Source organism: Rhincodon typus, chromosome 16 (genome assembly GCF_021869965.1).
Source record: "Rhincodon typus isolate 14 chromosome 16, sRhiTyp1.1, whole genome shotgun sequence".
Classification (NCBI taxonomy): Eukaryota; Metazoa; Chordata; class Chondrichthyes; order Orectolobiformes; family Rhincodontidae; genus Rhincodon; species Rhincodon typus.
In genome coordinates, this window is record NC_063347.1 from 48,766,532 (window position 1) to 48,787,292 (window position 20,761).

The window sequence follows — 20,761 nt, forward strand, 5'->3', positions numbered from 1 at the left end:
TGTTCATCCAGCTCTATACCTTGTTATCTCAGTATCAGGTATCTTTTCACAGGCACTTGTAGAAGGTTTTATCAACTTAGAATGTTAATATTAGGTAGTGTTTGATAAGTTAGGTATGTTCCCAATGCAATGATTGATCATAGAGCTCTGTTCTGAAAAGGTAGATGATCATTAAGTTGACTAGTATTGTGAAAGTTTTCAGATGTATTCGAGTACTCTCTCCTGCAAATACAGCACTTCTTTGCATTTAGCATCTGGACACTGGTGTTTTGGTTTATTCATTGATTTAAAGTTCAGATATCTGTTAAGCTACTGAAATAGCTGAACAGATGCATAACTTCTTTGACTGAAAGTGCATCCTCTGAGCCTTTGAAATGTGAGCAGATAGCTAGTCAATTATTCAGTCAATTTCAAATGCACTTTGTATTTAGGTCTGTAGGATTTGTTTGTTTAGTTGTGGGATGGAATCTCATTATGAATAATTGGCTGCATTACAAACCCTGCTACTTGATTTGGCTTGGCAAGGATTATATACACAGTTTTGAAGGAGGCTGAGAACTTTGTCTGATTGATTGGTTTATGAGCATTTCATCAGATTAACTTGCATAGTCAACTCTTGATTCCCAAGTCTATAATCAAAATCCAGCTTTATGTACATTTAGCTTATAATCTTTTTCCATGTTAATTAATGGACATACTATTGTATAAAGTGCTTCCACAATTTTTCTGTTAGGTATGAAGTGACCAAGTTTTTGGTCTGAAGTCAAAGATGTTCACATAGTTTTCACCTATTACACTGTTAGCTACTTTAAACAAAGATTTACATTTCTCTCATAATGTGAGCTACAGGATGTTGGCAGAATTATTTAGATGTCTAACACAGATAGACTATCGTCACTGAAAGAAACACACATGCATATTTACCAAAAAGGAGCTATAGCAAACAAGCTCAGGAGGTAGAGAGAGGGGTACGTGAACCCCATGCAGAACTTTGATGAAATGCAGTGAATACTCATCAACATTGTTTTCTCTTGAAGCCTGCACACTGTTCTTTCTGGGATCAGGAAAGAATTCAGAACTTTGAAAATCTATTTGAAATAAAATTGCTCAGTCAGGGGTTTTTGTACTCTAAACTGATTTCCCCATAGCTATGCATTATTAAGCATTTCTTCTTGCATTGATTATACATCTAAGTAATCTACATTATTTCTTAGTATAGCTTATGAAAAAGGAATTTAAACCGGAGCCATTGCACCCCAAGAGTTTATGAAGTTGAGTCAGTAAGTCTGTGAGCTCACCAGATTTTAACAATTTATTTATTCTTTTATGCAATGTTGAGGTTACTAGCAAGGCTGGAATTATTTTACCCCATTCCTATTTGCCTCTTGAACTGAATGAAGCAGACAGCTAAGGGCCAACCATATTGCTGTGGATCTGGCAAGGATGGAAGATTTCCTTCTATAAAGGATTTTAGTAAATCAGGTGGGTTTTTACAACTATCATTAATACTGAGACTAGGTTTCAATTGCAGATTTTGTTGACTGAATTTATGTTCCACAAATAGCCCTAGTGATATTTGAACTAATGTTCCCAAAGCATTAGCCTGGGCATCCGAATTGCAAATTGAGTGACATTACCACTCTGTACTATTCCCCCTTAATTGTCCCTATTCTTCTATATTTGCTAACTTTGATACAATCTTTGCTGTTCTGTAATGAGACAAATGTTGTCTGCAATTATGATATTCTTAAGGAGTCAGCAATGTCTTTCAGAATTTTGGATCGCTTAACATTCCCTTTAATGAAGAGTTTGTAATTTGGTGTGTTTTTGACGATGATTGCTTTGTACTTGCTTACAGTTGCACCTACCTTCATATACAGCAGGTGGAGCTGGTATGGCTTGTGTTCCAAGGATAGAGCTCAAAGTTTAACATGGTTTTTTTGCAGGGAGATGAAGCCCGTTAACTTAATACAGATAGACCTTCACATAATGTCACCCCGTTTAGTGTTTTGTTTTAGAACATTATTTTCTTTCAAGGGCCTGTTTTCTGAACGCGCATTCTTGGTTCTGGTTTAATTTCATGCCTGACATGTCATCGCATCATCTTGTGCCAGGCACATGGTGCTGGGAGAATGCTGAATCTTTATGCATTTCTCACTAGCAACAAGATAAATTAACCTTTTGTACCACAAGAAAAAGAGACATTGCTCCCCTTTATAAGGGAAATTTCTTCACCTGCCTAAAACTGACTTCAGTGGAGAGAAAATTCTAGTTATATGGGTGCAATGTTTTCTTCCCAGCACTAGGGGCAGCCCAGAGCAGTGTGGCCGCTCCCTCATTTTATTTATACTGGATCAGCAAAAGGCATTTTTTTTTAAAACACAGAAAAAGAAAAGCAAAACCAATGTATTTTAGTACAGCAGGAGAGACATGAGTTTTTAAAAAAGCACCAAGGGAGGAATAGCATTCTGTTCAGTGAGAGAGAGAGGGGAATAGACACATGGGGAAATCACACAAAAATGTGCAAGGAACAAACAAAGTCAAAACATAAGCCACACAATGAGTGTGAATAAGAAGCTGTAATGCAAATGCGGCATTTCACTGAGCTGTTGCAGAGCAGGTCGAAACAAAATTGTGATAAAGAGCCAAACTATACACTGAAAATTCAGGGATTAAGGCAAGGATGAACTCTTCCAAAAGTCAAAACGGTGACATAAGCACCATGCCGTAGTCACTAGGATTCTGTACAATTGATGTTAAATCCATCAATGTCAACCTTTTGGTACGACAATCCACAAAATGTTACAAGACAATTTTTTTCAGAAATATCCCAGAAATTTATTTTTAGAAAAACTAATATATATGTAAATTATTTTTAAATGTGAATTTATGCATTGATTCTGTTATTTTCAGTGGTATATTTTACTTTGCAGATTCTTTCAGTATTTCAGCATGTATTTTGTCTAGTTTCGAGCAAGAAAATGCTCAAAGGAGCCTAAGTCCAGGTTTAACATTGATTCCTATGGGACTTGACCTTTCACTGAAAGTTGTTTCCAGACTTAAACTCTATGTGAGGACTACCTTATCTGTCCATGAGGTAAATATGCATGATATAATTTCTCTAGCCCTTACCCTCTACTCAGGATTCAATAAGAGATGGATGGGATAGTAAAAGGAAAGTGAATTCCAAACAATGTGTGTTACTAACTTATAATAACATAAATACAACTTTAACAGCCAAACAGCATAGAAGTAGCTTTACAAATTAGACAGAGGAAAATAATGTGGTTAATGTTAAGTAGGGCAGGTATAATCCTGTTTAAATTTCATCTAGTTTAAAATCTATATTCCATGTAAGTAATCGCGGAGAGAAATCCTTGGTGAAAATTGCACCATAATAAATCAGAAATAAATTCTAATATTATGCTACATATCTTTAGATAAACATTATGTAATAATGAACTGAAAAGGTTACTGGGAGAAATTTTCTGAGGACCCATAACATGGGCACAGGTAGCACTGACTTAGTGCGGGTGGCTTCTTGGAAAATCTCAGGTTCACGTACTTCTTGCAAGAATCAATGCACCTATGATTTTGCAAAAGTCTCCCACTTCACACATAGCCTTACTGGAGTCATGGGATCTTAGAAAATTTAACCCACTCATATGAGCTATGCATGGGAGTTGACTTAACTTGCATGTGATTGATGTGAGTAGGTACTGAAGCACCTTCAAGTCGACGAATGCACCTATAGATGTCCGTTTCATCATTTTGTTGGCTGCAGGAACTGCTCCGAGCCAGAAGCCACTCATCCAAAGACGTCATCACTCATCGGCACTCACCAAATAAGCAAAGTTATTCAAAAATCTACAGAAAGGAAGAAAGAAAAATGCAAAAGAATATAAATCAGAATTTTATACTTATGACACTTGAGTTTGCTACAAGTGGACAGGACAACAACTGAGGTGTCAAAAATGAGGAATCTGTTTCCTCACTTTGTACCAATCAAGATAACTCAGTGGCACGGTGGCACAGTGGTTAGCACTGCTGCATCACAGCGCCAGGGACCCGGGTTTGATTCCAACCTCGGGTGACTGTCTGTGTGGAGTTTGCACATTCTCCCCGTGTCTGCGTGGATTTCCTCCAGGGGCTCTGGTTTTCTCCCACAGTCCAAAGATGTGCAGGCTAGGTGGATTGGCCATGCTAAATTGCCCGCAGTGTTCAGGGATGTGCAGGTTAGGTGGGTTATTGGGGATGTGTCTGGGTAGGATGCTCTCAGGGTCGATGTGGACTTGTTGGGCCAAAGGGCCTGTTTCCACACTGTAGGGATTCTATGATTCTATGATATGCAGAAAAGAAAAGACACAGGGACTAGCCAAAAATGATGTCTTAATGACAAAGACCCATATTCCATGTAATGCTGCAAGCAAAATTATGAAATGAAAAGCTGGAAATACATGGTCTGACAGCACCACTGGTGAGAGAAAAAATTAAACTTTTCATGTTAGAGACAAAAAAATCTGCAGCTGCTGGAATCCAAGGTAGACAAACAGGAGGCTGGAAGAACACAGCAAGCCAGGCAGCATCTAGAGGAGAGGAGCAGTCAACATTTTGGGTATTACCCTTCCCATACTCAGAAACATTGATTGCTCCTTTCCTCCAGATGTTGCCTGGCTTGCTGTACTCTTCCAGCCTCTTGTTTGTCTACCTAAGTTTTTCATATATGTGACCTTTCATCACAACACAGACTTGAAACACTGGGCAGGTTGTAATGGGTCTGTAAGATTCACTCAGCAAAAAAAAAGTCAATCAGGACAAGCTTGGCCCCAGTTCTATGGCTCATTCGGCAGACATTTGTCCCTCAGATTGGAATTGATTGGTTTAAGGTAAGGTATCACCTAGAGCAGGCAGGAATGTCTGACCGTGGGCTTGTATAAACAGGCTGGCAAGAAGGAAGGAAATGGGCCAGGAGAACTTTGAGGGGCATATTAAAGAAAAACCTCTCCTTTGCCCACCTGTGCAGCGAGAGCTGAACGTGGTTCAATTGACCCCTGACAGGCAGGGCTTTCTGAAGCCTCTGCTGACGCTGGGAAATTTGTACTGGTGGTTACAGGGTGGGCACAGTACCAAGGCATTCTACACCATTTGCAAATCTGCTGCCAAGGGACTGTATATGCCATCCCATTAACTTTCATTATTCTCGCCACAGATGTTGCGAGGGCTGCTGAGTTCATCCAGAATTATCGGTTTTATTTCAGGTTCCCAGTATCAAACATCCAACTTTCCAGAAGTCCAGCATCCAGTACTTTGCTTCTGGGTTAAAACTGCAATAAAGTCACTAGAAGGGGATTCTCTCATCAAAGGTTATAACAGGAACACATAGACATGAGATTCTCTTCTTATGAAATACATCTTCAGTGACTTTCCACAACACTCATCCAAATAATGAAACAAAAAATGTGGAGTTCACTTTCACTGTATGAAGAGAAGAACTTCATTATACTTGAATGTTTTAAACATGCAAAGAGGGTACCATGATTGAAAATATAAGTGACACATTTCATAGAATCCCTACAGCATGAAAACAGGCCCTTTGGCCCAACAAGTCCATACTGACCCTGAGAGCATCCCACCCAGACACATCCCCAATAACCCACCTAATCTACACATCCCTGAACACTACAGGCAATTTAGTATAGCCAATCCACCTAACCTGCACTTCTTTGGACTATGGGGGGAAGCTAGAGCACCCCCACACAGACATGAGGAGAATGTGCAAACTCCACACAGACAGTCACCCAAGGACAAAATTGAACCTAGGTCCCTGGTACTGTGAGGCAGCAGTGCTAACCACTGAGCCACCATGCCACCCAACCTTGAAGCATTTGTCCACCATCCTCAAGGCAAAAATCACAAGTGTTGTGGAATACTCCCCACTTCCCTGGATGGATGTAGCTCCAACAACTGAGAAACTTGGCACCATCCAGGACAAAGCAGCCCATTTTATCAGCAGCCTATCCTTCATCTTCGACATTTACAATCCCCTGCCCCTTTGCCAGTGATGCAGAGTGGTAGCAATATTGTTTTCTCTTAATTCAGAATTTTGAAAATGTATTTGAAGATGCACAGTGGCAACTTGCCAACCTCCTTTGACGGCACTTCCCATATCTACAACCTCTACCGCCTAGAAGAACAAAGGCAACAGATATATGGGAAATTCACCTGCAAGTTGCATACCCTTCCCCCCATCATCCAGACTTCAAAATATATTACTATTCTTTCTGTATCGTTGAATTATGGTACTTCACCCCCAATAGTATTGTGGGTATCCTTGCATTAAATGGACTGCAACAATTTAACACTGCCACATCTGAAGGGCACTTAGGGGTGGGCAACAAATGCTGGCCTTGCCAGTAGTTTCAAACATTTATTTTCTTCAGGCAACTGAGCTAACTGACTATTATGATCTTTTGTTGGAATCCCTGTACTGGTGAATGGTTATTGACCTGAAACTTTTAACATTCTTTCTGTCTCCATGGGTCCTGCTTCCCAGCTGAGCATTTTATTTCAGATTATCAGCAAGAGCAGTATGTTGCTTTGTGTAATGATCTGTATACTATTTATAACATGGCAAACACTTTAAAATAATCTTGTGGTTGACAGTTTTGACGTGTTTGTTCATTGTTAAAGTTGTAATTTTACATAAAGAACTGAAACTACTTTAGCAAGCCTAACTTAATGTAAATTGCAAGTTTCATCAGTTAACAGGGTTATAAGAGGAACAATAAAAATATACACACTGCTGAGACAAATTTCATGTACGAATGTTGTGGATGTGGAACAAATGTCGAATTGCTGTTTAAACAGAGTAAATAATGCTAAAAATTAATCTAAAATAATGCTCTGAATGGACAAGTTCAGTATCTCATTTAACTTTCAATAATTGTTGGGGTTTGTTTTAATATAATTTTTAACTTCTTGTTTTCTTCTTTATCTCTAATAATCCAATCTTTTTTTCCCTCTCATTAATTGGTTTTCTGTACAATTCAACTATTATCGAATTAATATTCTGGCATTTCCAAATTCAGAATTTGTGCTGTGATTAAGTTTGAGCTTGAATTCAACTTATTGTTGTCACATGTGGCGAGATATTAGTGAAAAGTGTTGTTTTGCGTGCTTTGCAGGCAGATCGTACCATACAAAGTGCATCAGGGTAGCAGAACAGAGTGCAGAATATAGTGTTACAGTCACAGGGAAGGTGTAGGGTCTGATAACAATGGAGAAGAAGCTGTTCTTGAATCTGTTTGTGCCTGACAGAAGTGGATGAAAGAGACTATAACCAGGATAGGCAGGATCTTTGATTATGTTGGTTGCTTTCCCAAGGCAGCAGGAACTATGGATGGAGTCAATGGATGAACAGCTGGTTTGCATGATGGATTGAATTGTGTTCACAACTCTCTGTAGTTTCTTATGGTCTTGGGAAGAGCAGCTGCAATACCACACTGGAATCATCCAGGTAGGATGCTTTCTATGGTGCATCTATAAAAATTGGCAAGCCAAATTTCCTTAGCCTCCTGTAGAGGAGGAAGAATTGAGGAAGTAGAGGCATTGGTATGCTTTTTTGCATCAATGTGGGTAGACCAGGACAGATTGTTGTTGACTCCCAGGAACATGACGCTCTTGACCATCTCTACCTCAGCACCACTGATGCAGACAGGGGCTGCTTCCTGAAGTCAATGACCAGTTCCTTCATTTTTCTGACATTGATGGAGAGATTGTTGTCTTTACACCATGCTGCTAACCACTCAATCTCCTTCTTGCATTCTATCTCATCGTTGTTTGAGATCCGACCTACAATAGTGGCATCGTCAGCAAACTCGTAAATGGAGTTGGGGCAAAATTTGGCCACATAGTCATGAGTGTTTTAGTAGGGGACTGAGTCCACAGCCTTGTGGGGCACCAGCGTTGAGGATTATGGTGGAGGAGGTGTTGTCGCTATTCTTACTGATTGCGGTCTATGGGTCAGGAAATCAAGGATCCAGTTACAGAGGGGGAGCCAAGACCTTGGTCTCGGAGCTTAGAGATGAATTTGTTTGGAATTATGGTGTTGTAGGTGGAGCTGTAGTCAATGTTGTCCTGTTGTTCGAGGGATGAGTGCAGGGCCAGGAAGATGGTGACTGCTGTGGACCTGTTGCACTAGTAGGCAAATTGCAAAGAATAAAGGCAATTTGGTGGTGTTGATGTGAGCCATGACTAACCTCTCGAAGCACTTCATAATTATGGAGGTCAGAGCCACTGGGCGGTAGTAATTGAGGCACACTGCATGATTTTTCTTTGGCGCCGGGGTGATGATGGTCTTCTCAAAGCAGGTGAGAACTTCAGATAGTAAAGAGAGGTTAAAGATGTCTGTAAATACTCCTGCCAGCTGGTCCGCACAGGATCTAAGTGCACGACTGGGGACTCCTTCTGGGCTAATCGCTTTTCACGGGCTCACTCGCAAGAAGATCAGTCTAACATCTGCAGCGGTCACCATGGGTACAGATGCATCCGAGGCTGTTGGGATAGGTGATACTGTTTCACTGACCTTCTGTTCAAAGCAAACGTAGAATGCATTGAGCTTATCAGGTAGGGATATATTGTCGCCTGCGATTCTGTTCAATTCCGCTTTGTAGCCTGTTATGTCGTGTAAGTCTTGCCACGATCGATGGGTGTCCGTGTGGTTGGTCTGGGTCTCAAGCTTAGTTTGGTATTGCCTCTTGGCATCTCTGATGGCTTTACAAAGGTTGTACCTGAATTTCCTGTATAGGTCAGGGTTGCCCAACCTGTATGCCTCAGACGTGGACTTCAGTAGGGAGTGGATCTCCAGGTTCATCCATGGTTTCCAGTTGGGGAACATTTAGACCAACTTCTTCAGCACATAGTCATCTACACACTTACTGATTAAGTCCGTAACGGTATTGGTATACACCAATAGGCTAGGTTAGGCTGGCTGCTGAGTTCTTGAATATGGCACAGTCCACCAATCTAAGCAGTCTTGTAGAAGCTCTTCCATTTCTTCAGACCAACACTGCAATACTTTCTGTACTCGGTCCTCATACTTCAATTTCTGCTTGTAACCTGGGAGGAGGAGCATTGCGGTATGATCTGATTTTCAAAATGGGGCATGGAGTGATTGGCATCTTTGATGGCTGTATAGCAATGGTCAAGGATGTTCGGACCTCTGGTGGGACAGAAGACATGTGAGAATAAGCATCTGCTTAGCCTGTTCACAGAAGTCACAGATGGCCTGACAGGATGCCACATCATTTGGGTGGTCATCTTATAGCAATTTATCATAGAAAATACGTGTACAAGATGATAAGAGGCATAGATAGAGTGGATAGTCAGAGACTTTTTCCCAGGGCGGAAATGACTATTATGGGGGGGCATAATTTTACGGTGATTGGAGGAAGGTCTAGGGGAGTTGTCAGAGGTAGGTTCTTTACACAGAGCATGGTGAGCGTGTGGAATGCGCTATTGGCAGTGGTGGTGGAGTCAGCTACTTTATAGATTTTTAAGCGACTCTTGGATAGGCACATGGATGATAGTAAAATGTAGGGTGTGCAGGGTAGATTGATCTTAGTAGGATAATAGGTCGGCACAACATCGTGGGCCGAAGGGCCTGTACTGTGCTGTACTGTTCTATGTTCTATGTTCTACGTTCTATACCCTCAAAAAATCGATGGGCAAAAGCAAACCTAACCAACAGTTGGTGCCATTTGTTTGCCACCCACAGCAAAGATTAGACCTCTTCACTATCATTTGGGATGGGCAGATTGATCTTTAGGCTCATTCATATACCTATAAAATGGACATTTTAAGGATGGGCTCTCCATGGCATGACCAATTGCCAACATTATTCCTGAGGAAATAGAAACAGCAGCTGTCAAATATGCATTTGAAGATATGGGGTCAAAATCCTCTGTGCTGTTGCGATGGGAAAACAGGCTAGGCAGGGATAAACGTCCTCCTCTGTGGGCAGTCCATGGGTAGTAAGCTCCCCATTCAGCTGACCTATTATATGCTGCATAGTGTTGGAGATCATCACCAGTTCCTGTAGTCGTGGTTTGTGCTCTACAGTGTAATTCTACTTTTATCAAAACAAATCTTCCAATCAATGTCCTCAGCATTTCCTGACTTTCCAGCTAGGGCCACCTTGCTTCTCATATTCCAGTTTGTAGTTCCTCCTGCCCAATCTTAATTTGTATTTTGCCCTGTGCACTCGTCTCTGGCTTACACTTTAATGTCTACAGCCCATGTTACCCACCCTTGTCTCACCCCCTTACATCTCTATCCGGTACTTGGGAAGGGGTCAGTGATTGGTGCCTGACTGATGAGGTGTTGGCAGGTCTGGTAGCAGATTGCCTTGTTGAGCTGTTCTTGTTTCCAGCCCTGCTCCTTTTATTATCGCAACACCTGGAGAAGGACAAAATGAAGAAGGCCAAGAAAGAACGTGTATGATCTGACCTGCTTTCAAGTAACTGAAATTACAATGTCTGTTGTGTGGCAGTCTTTAGATGTGGGGAGGATGTTGAGCTGCAGCTATGACATAGTTCTGGCTGATCAAGAAATTCCTGCTCTGACCGCTTGCCATACCTGTATCAGAAGGATCTACAGATTGATAGTCAATAGCTTGATGGATATGACCACATTAAGGAAGGTCACAATTGAAGTGGTAAGAGAAGCAGAATACCATGGTGAATCTATGGCTCACACTTTCCCTTTATTTCCATTTTTGCCTTCCTGGATCTCCATCTTTAACTTGATGCAAGAGTAACAGAGTGGAGCTTAGACAGCTTATAACCCACAGCTAACATTCTTTCATTGATGCCACAGTAGCCTGCTCCTTCAGAAAGGACGCAGGATGCTTACTGTGAAACGATGTTAAAGCAGACCATAATAAAAAATGATTATGGCTTATGAATCAAAAATTAACATATCATGTGCGGCTTTTAAGGAGAGTGCAGACCATTGTGGTTGGTGGTGAATATGTACAGAATGCTAACAGCTGAAGGCCGACAGTAAGAAGTCCACTCATTATTAACTGGGCTTTGGTGGTTTACTGTAATACTGTAAGAGTAAAAGTGCTTCAAACATTAGACATGCCTAGTGCAATTGTAGAAGGGCTGACTGGATGTCACCTAAGGTGGTATTGAAATTGAATGCATGGAATTGGCCATTACATTTTCAATTAACGCTGACCAGATCTCAACACTGTGCCAAACAATGGTGCCTTTCCCTTTGCCTCAGAGAATCTGCCAATGAGAGGCTTTGCCACAACGTCATAATTAAACTGGCTCTGAAAACATCAGGACGGTCTTTGTGATTGGACACCCAGAATTATTGCACTACCACGTTCCTGCCCAAGATCATGTTTCCACTCGGAAATCTGGGTCATCACGTTTTTAAACCTCTCCGTTTTTCACACACAAAAGGTGGCTTTATTCTGAATGGCATGCCTTTCCCAAATGTGGGAAGATGATTAAACATACAATATTTTGGAAAACTAATCTTTAATAGGCTGGAATTAGTTGTGATGTAAGAGTAATAACAACTTCCATCAATGATGCACAAGAGATACAAGTACAAACATTCAACAAAAACAAAGGCTGACTTTGTTTCTTTGCAAAAATTACATCTCACTGCGTGTCTCATCAGTGATATACTGTGCGTGTTCCAAATTTGTAGGGTAGAATTTTCCCCTCCTTGCTGTGGTGAGATTAATGTTAAGTATAGTGACAAACATAGGATGAAAATGGAAAAGTCAGATTTGTGACTTTGGGGAAAAAAAGCCCAATTTTCCCCTCATACTTAAATGGCAACTTCCTTCTTTTCAGAATTTGCAACTCATTAAAGCTCCAATTCACCGTATTGAGATCTCACTTTTAATTCTCCTCTCCCCCACCAAAAAACTGGATAACACAAATTCCTGCTGACAATGGCAGCTACAATTTGCCAAATATCTGTCCTGGCATTTTTTTTTATTCATTCATAGGATGAGGATGTCTCTGGCTAGGCCAGCATTTACTGCCCATCCCAAATTTCCCATTGGGCAGTTTAAGAGTCAAACACATTGCTGTGGGTCTGGTGTCACTTGTAGGCCACATGTAAGGGATATTAGTGAACCAGAAGGGATTTTCCTGGCAATCAATTCATGGTCATCGTTAGATTCTTAATTCCAGATGTGTTATTGAACTCAAATTTCACCACCTGCTGTGCCAGGATTTGAATACAGGTCCCCGGGACATTACCTAAGTCTCTGGATTAATAGTCTAGTGATACCACTAGGCCATCACCTCCCCTCAATGTAGCTGCTTTATCTGCACAATGTCCCTGCATCATCCATGGTTAGAATCCTCGTTAACTCTTCATCCACACAGCTCTACATCAGCAAACTACCAGCAATGCACACACCCAGTCATGCATCCACAGAGGATGCCTTTACACTGACATGGACATACACATGCCTGATGATTCCGAGCTTGCTTTCAAAGCCCTCGCTAACTTTAGCAATGATTTACAGGCTGCCAGCCTCTGCAGGTTGGTTTGCTTTTTAGAGCAGGAGGAGAGTTAAGCAGCTTGTGATCAGGGGGAGCACTGAACAGTCAATCTATTAGCCAGACAGGGGGTGGACATGTCACTGTGTGGTGCTGTACTGCATCAACGTCAGAACTGCAGCATATGTCAGCAGCTTACGCAGAAAATACACTGCATGTGCTTCAAGCAAATGCTTGAACGTCAAAGGGGAAGAGTGCTTAGTGGGGTGAAGGAGGACTAATAGTCAGTCAAGTACAGCTACTGCCACAGTCAGTCAAAGGGCTTGTGTGAATGCATGACAGGGTATTGGCCACATTCAATCCTGCTGCAGGTTCAAATGCAAGCAGTCTGGGAGTTACGGGTGGGTCAGTTAGAATGCTGTTCAGACATCACTCCAAGAGGTTCTCCTACAATCAGACAAAGGAAGAGACTGAAGACGATGGAATTGGATGTAAAAGCAGTTAGTGCTCATGCATGAACAGGAGAGGTGATGAAGTGTTCCTCGTGAGTGAGTAGGAAGTGCAGAGGGCATGAAAGTGTAATAGTTTGGGAGGATGAGGTGGGTGCAAGCTTTGAGTGGACATGAAGCAAACAATAATGAGAGTTGTAGTCTATCAGACTTGGTGCAGTAGAATGAATATGGGCCAACTGTGAGTTGGCAGAAAGAAGATGGTGGCACTTGGACACTGTAGAAGGTCATTGCCTTATTTGCACCATTGATCGTGGCTGTTGAAGCAGGACACATCACTGACCTCTGCCACAAATTCCATCCAGGTTAATCGGTCTGTTGACATATCTTTTGGCCATCAGGAGAAAAGACAACCTTCGTCTCTACAAGCCCATCTACTAGCACCCCTACATCACTGGAAGCAGAGAGCTTATCTTTCAATTTGCGACATTTTTAAGCTTAGCACACTACACTGTGAGATATTGCAGGGTCTGTAGACGTGTGCAGCTTGATTTTAAATATAGTACCTCAGGCACTTTGGCTATGTTTCATCTCATTTTTCTTGTGACTGTGCAGGCCTCCAAAGAGTCCATGCACAGCAGCAACTTCCAGAATCACTAGTCAATGTGCCCACACTATCAATCAGTAAGTGTGGCTGCAAGGCTGCTAGGAACGTTATATGTAAGCCCGATGGTTCCAGTAGTGGCAAGCCCATGTGCCTTATTTATCATGTGATTCTCTAAGAAATGCACTCAACATCCTGACTGCATAACTAATGAAGTGAAAAGTAAGAGATCACATGGAAAGGTCTGGGCTCTGGTGGACAGGAAACCATGAAGCTGACTCACACTTCAACTGACAATTCAGTGCAGAGTACTTATGTGCTATTTAGGATGAAAACCAACCACAGATATTTCTGGCTAGTAGTTCGAAGCTGAACTTACGAACAATATAATAAGCGTTGGTGGCTGCCAATCAATCACTATGCACCAACAATTAACAATTAAAAATCTTAAATATCATTTTTTTCAGATTATGAATTGCTACAAGGGTTTTAAATCGCCAAGTTTCGAATGTTGCAACTACCATTGTTACTTTTCCTTTCTATTTCTTGTTCCCCTCTCTTTGCATCCAATCTTTCTCACCATCTCTTTTATTAATTTTGTGGACTTAGTGATAACATTCAAAGAAAAAAGTTGATGGAATGGATGGACATGTCGTAAGTGAAAGTTAACACAAAGGTGTGAAGTGACTCATTTTGGTAGAAAGAACAAGTAGAGACAATATAGAATAAATCGTCCAATTCTAAAGGTGCAAGAGCAGAGGGACCTTGGTTAAATGTACACCAATCAGTGAAGATGACAGGGCAGTTTGAAGAAGAGTACAATAAAATGTGTGGGATCCTGGCTCCTTCAAGAGTTCTATAGAGTACAAAACCAAGGAAGTTATGACTAATCAACAGAAAACATCGATTCAGAATGAATTTGAATGTTTTTCTCATTTCTGAGCACCACACTTTAGGAATGAATGTAAACATTAGAGAAGGTGCAGAAAAGATTCACATGGATGGTTCCAGGGATTAGAAACTTGACTTACATATATAGCTTAAAGAAGATAAAGTCTAAAAGAGCTTCTTGGAAATGATGAAGCATTATTGGGATAGGTAGGTGGAAATGTGGAGTAATCAGACCAGCCATGATCCTACTTCTGTGCTTATTTCATTTTGATGAGGTTTGTCAGCTGAGGCAGTTCACTTTGGAGACTTGACAGAGGTGCTCAAAATCATGAGGGGTCCGCACAGAGTAGATAGAAAGAAATTGTTCCCATTGGCATAGGATAGAGAATCAGAAGACAGCAGAGACGAGGAAATATGGTGAGTGCTTAGGATCTGGAACACACAGCCTGAGAGAGTGTGGTGGAGACAGAATCAATTGAGGCTCTCAAAAGAGAATTGAACAAAATTGCAGGGCAATAGGGAATTGGTGGGGAATATGGTTTAAGTGAGTGGCTCTTGAAAAGTGCTGACATATAGATGATAACAGGATGAATGGCCTAGTTCTATGCTCTAATCATTTCATGATTGCATGACATAATTTGAAACTGAATTCAATCCACTTACCTTCCGATTCTTCTAATTAAAGTACTGCAGATGCTGGAGAATTGAAATAAAAAAAACAGGAAAAAGAGTCATCAGATGCATCCAGCCCTGCTGAGTATCTCCAGCATTTTATGTTTATATTTCTCCATTTTTCTGTTGTTTATTTTCCAATCCTTTAATGTCATTGGTTAGAGAGATACTTTGTTGGTTGTCCTGTTCTCGCTGATGCATTGATTCCTTTGCTCTGCGGTTATCAGGTCTCACTTCCAGCAATTTAATGGGCAAAAAAATATTTCAAGCTGAAGGGTACAAGTTCAAGTCTAGTACAAAGTCTGGGCCAGTACTTTTCACCACAATGTAGCCTAGTACCATAAGGTGCCTCATTGGCAACCAGAACCATTTATCCTACCACTTATCAGGCTATTGGTATAATTTTGCCTGCCATTCAAACCACTGGGATAACCTCTTTTTGAAATGTCTTCCGTTTGGTCTTTGTTAGACTCCTCAATTGTTTCATTGAAATGGGCACTGTTATAGTGGTACATGATCGTGTTCTCCAGAACTACCTGAGATAGCTTAGGTAGATTCACTGCTATCAGTTGTTCATTTTAGTGGTTGTCTAAGTTACTGATAGTAAGTAGGGAAGGATGCTGTTATGAAATCTTCAGCAGAAGACAGTCTCAATCTTGATAAACATTAAAGGTTTATTACATAATATTTAACAGGTATTTAGATTACATCTGAAAGACATGATTGTCTCTTGTGAGACATCAGATCCAACTTCAGGGTAACATTGTTGTATGTTACACGGACTTAGCACTACAACAGTTGGTACAACAACGTTACAACACTGATCTTCAAACTCCTTAGCTCCTCCCAGGAACAGTCCTAATGGGTGGATTTTATCTCATAATATCAGTTCATTCTTTCAGGTAAAACTCAGCAGGTCTGGCAGCATCTGTGGAGGAAAATCAGAGTTAACATTTTGGGTCCAGTGACCCTTCTCTGTCACATTCAACAAGCTCCAATTGGCTTGATGTGTGTGGCTCCAAAAACACTCAAGAAGCTGAAAGGATCCATCCCAAAGCAGCTCTCGTGATGGGTATCCCATACCATTTTAAATACATATTCCACCAACAACACATAGACCCAGCCGTGTATAACATCAAATAGCACTTCAAGGGAGTTCGTATGAAGCCGTGAACAAGTTCCATGACCTTTACCACAAAGACGGACATGGAGCAGTTGTAGATCCTGTGGAACACTAGGCCTCCAAGAAATACATCACAATTCCTTGATTGTCACTGCGTCACAGTTCTGAATTCCCTACCTATCAGTACTGTGGGATCAGCCTCTGGATTTCTGAAGCATAATTAGGGATATGCAAAGCTTGCCTTGCTAGTGACATTCACGTTGAGCGAGTAATAAATAAAAAAAAAGACAGAAGTCACATGACTCCAGTTTAGAGTCCAACAGTTTTATTTGAAATCACAAGCTTTCAGAGCACAGCCCCTGTGTGAGGTGATGTGAGAGAAAAGCACACAGGAAATCTTCTATGATCTTGTGAAGCTAAGCAGACATAGACCTCGTTAGTAGTTTGATGGGAGACTGTCTGGGAATACCAGGTGTAGTAGGTTTTTTTCTGCCAGCAGTGGCTACAGAATTTATGCGCGGAGAGATCAAAAGACCATACAAATGGTGTGGGTGGAGTGTCAAATGACAAGTCCCTGCAGGTGATCCAAAGTGTTAGATGGTGTGAATAAAGTGTCAACAGCTGAATAACTAGTGAAGAGAAGATCTATAATCCAGGTAAATGAGGCAGAGAGACAATTACAAACAAATAAAAATAAGGTAATGCTGGAGCCATGGTCTTCACAGTCTTCAACATGTTGTCGATGATGACGAGCATCTCACCAAAATCATCCCTACACCTCCTCTTCTCACCTTCAAACAAACCTTAAACAGACCACTGTTCGCAGCAAACTACCCAGCCTTCAGGAGAATATTGACCACAACCACCACACAAACCTCCCACGGCAACCTCTACAAGACATATCAGATTATCCAAATGGATACTACCGTCACACGTGGGAACATCACCTACCACGTACGCAGCAGATGCTCATGTGACTCAGCCAACGTTGTCTACCTCATACGCTGTAGGCAAGGATGCCCCGAGGCATGGTATATTGGCGAGACCATGCAGACTCTATGACAACGGATGAATGGACACCACGCAACAATCGCCAGACAGCAGACAGGAAAGTTCCTTCCCAGTCTGGGAACACTTCAGCAGTCAAGGGCATTCAACTTCCAATCTTCCAGTAAGCATCCCTCAAGACGGCCTTCGAGATACACAACAACTCAGAATCGCCAAGCTGAAACTAATAGCCAGGTTCCATATTCATGAAGACAGCCTCTACCATGATCTTGGGTTCATGTTGCGTGACATGTGACCCCACCACACTGTTCTGTATCTGTAGAACCTTCCTTACTGTCCTGTTTTGTCACCATTACCTTGATAAATTGTTATGATCTCTCTACCTTAATTAGTTTGTGCAGTTTTGGATTACTTTGGTTAGATCTTCTGCATGCAACTCTTATACCATGTTATTCCAGTCATTTGATTTGTCTCCAGCACCACCCTATTCTTAATTTATTGTAATTATCTCTCTGCCTTATTTAATTGAAATATAGGCCATCCCTTCACTTGTTACTCATACCGTCTAAAGCTTCGGATCACCTGCAGAGACTTATTATTCGACACTCCACTCACGTCATTTGTATGATCTTTTGATCTCTCTGCCCTTGATCTCTCTGCCCATAAGTTCTGTGTGCTGTGTGCTTCTCTCTCACTTTACCTGATGAAGGGGCTATGCTCCGAAAGCTTGTGGTTTCAAATAAACCTGTTGGACTATACCTGGTGTCACATGACTTCTGACTTTGTCCACCCCAGTCCAACACCGGCACCTCCACATCACAGAAAAAAAAGTGACCAACCATTTATACTGTGAATGTCAAACTCAAAAGATATCAATGTTGTACTAAAAGAAAATATTATTTTAGTCAGGAACTGTGAGGTTTGAAATTCTCAATTTCATTTATGTATCTCAGAGATCCCCACCACCACTATCACTTATCCACACCCCCAGCTGCCTGCATTTAAATTTGATGGTCTGAATGCATCCTTATCTTAAAAGCACCATCTATGAAATAAGTATCTCTCAATTCTTCAACAATGTAAGGAGATTTTGCATTTCCTAGCTCCTCCTGACCTTATGTGCTCATCTGGCATCCTGTCTCTTTGGTGATGCCTGGATGTTGTCACTGGGCAAGTGTCCGACTGAGAAAATATGATAGTGGATGCTATGAAGGATTAGTAGATCAAAACAGAGGTACTGGATTCCAAGTCCTTCACTGGATTGAGTTGAGAGGGAGAAGAACTCTTCTTAAGTCTGAAAAGCATGAGTTTTTAATGACAGTTTCTTGATATGTACAACTATATCAGAAGAAAGAAATCAGATGTGTGACAAACATGTCTTCCCTGCTTCCTTCCTAGCATCTCTACAGCTTTTTAAACAGGGAGTAGGATGTGGGAGGGCTGCAAGAGGGTAGATCTTTGGGATATGATGTTTGTCACCAACCTATTGCAGCAAGTGTGGATTGTCTTGACTTAAATAGAAATGCCCTTGTGGAGCAGTGGGACTATCCCTACCTCTGGGCCTGGGTTCAATTTCCACCTGCTCCAGAGGTGTCTAATACCATGTCTGAACAGATTGATATTAAAAAAAGAAAGGCAGAAATGGACACAAGAAGCATCAGTAATCACAAGATCCACATAATCCAGGCCTCTCAATATAACTGTAGTAGGAGCCCTGGCAGATGACTGCAACAAACAAATACATTCCACATGAAGTTTTTCAGATAGTAATTGTATGACAGGATGTCAATGAAATACACTGTATGGATTGTGAAAATGATCTTAAATTTTCAAAGTATTTTAACATAATAGGCAACAATGGCGACAGTGGTTATATGTGACACAAATGCTTAGAATAGCGCAATCGAGGCTACCTTATCTCTTAAAGTGGTTGAACTTTTCAACATTGATTAGCCATGCACTGAATAGTGGAAATAACATTTACTGTTCTTGACACTTCTAATTTCTTTGCAGATGCTCTCGTTGGGCCGTCCACCGACTGGTGTGAAACAGCATCTCCTCCCTGCAACAGCACTTCCAAAATCTCTGCTTCCATGAAGTGACAGCTTATATGTACCTCCAAGCTATAAGTGTTCTGGCTTGCAGCAAAAGATGTTTTGCTGAAGCCCAGTCTGTTAAATTTCTGGTTGAAGTCCTGCAGTAATAAGCTGGTCTAAGCAATTGGGGGAATACGCTCATTTCTGAGGTGAAAAATAGGCATCTAAATATTTGTTGAGGACAGTTGGGTGCATGCAGTCCTTTGGACAGGATATATGACACCACCATGTTGGTGAAGGCAGATGGAGGAATGCCTATACTTGAACAGGTTATAATTCCTTTGAATATATAAACAAGAGGCCTCCGTTTGAGATTTCAAGTGTAAATGCAGGCTGCCCAGAGTCCAGTCAACAACACAGCAATTGTGTCTACATGTGATCTAACCAGCAGCCTTTGAAGGAAATGCCTCCACATGTTGTAGTTGAATTTCTCCTCCACTACAGCAGTGTACCACTGCACTGCACTACCAAACACCATTGACAGTCCCCACAAAGCCCTCTCCTTCCCATTCAGTAACTTCTGTTGTTCCTTGCTCCCTGAAGCTTACACTCATTTATGGTCTCTTCTTAGCAGTCTAACCACTCTGCATCTCTTCTACGACTCACCTGAAGGCCACTGAAAAACTGCAATTCTCTTCTTTGATGAGCTGCTGTGGTACACTCAGCAGATGCACAGTTTGCCAACCTTTTCAACATGATGCTTAATACTTGGTATGTCAACCCAGGATTTCTAGCCCACTATGCTGCATCCCTTAAATGACTGCATTCTCAAAGGGGCATCATTGCCCACACTATTTTAGTTTAGATGGCCTCCAAAAGTTATGGTGGGTTTGTGTGATAATGCCAGGTAGGTGAAAACTCTCCCCATCCTATTAGTCAGGATTAAACTACCAAGGAAAAAAAAAATCAAAGGATCATAAAATCCCTACAGTGTGGGAGCAGACTTTTCAACCCATCAGATCCACACCATCCCTCTGATGAACATCCTACTCCAACCTATCCCTGTATTTCCCATGGCTAATCCACCTAGCACACATGTCCCTGGACACTATGGACAATTTATTGTGGCCAATCCACCTAACCTGCACATCTGTGGACTACGGAAGGAAACTGGAGCACCTAGAGGAAACCTACACAATGTACAAACTCCACATAGTCACCCAAGGCTGGAATTGAACCTGGATCCCTGGTGTTGTGAGGGGGCAGTGCTAACCACTGAGCCACTGCAGTCACATGAAGATGTCATAATAACAATATGCCAGGGCCAACCTACATCTTGAGGTTCTAATGGTTCTTTATGATGTTTTGATCATACTGATCTGTATAAGGTTTTAGTGCTATGTTTATTTGTTTTAATGACAAAATCTGGTGCTGACATCAAA

The 20,761-nt window shown here is 41.4% G+C and overlaps 1 protein-coding gene across 1 annotated transcript in view; it reads right to left on the reverse strand.

The window, feature by feature from the left end:
• The window catches only part of LOC109933832 (dual specificity tyrosine-phosphorylation-regulated kinase 2-like), a 9,847-nt gene extending 6,022 nt beyond the window's left edge, over window positions 1–3,825 (reverse strand). The window contains exon 1 of the mRNA XM_020532754.2: window positions 3,721–3,825. Within this exon, the coding sequence (XP_020388343.2) occupies window positions 3,721–3,825 (105 nt within the window). The remainder of the gene's footprint in view (window positions 1–3,720) is intronic.
• Window positions 3,826–20,761: the final 16,936 nt, after the last annotated feature.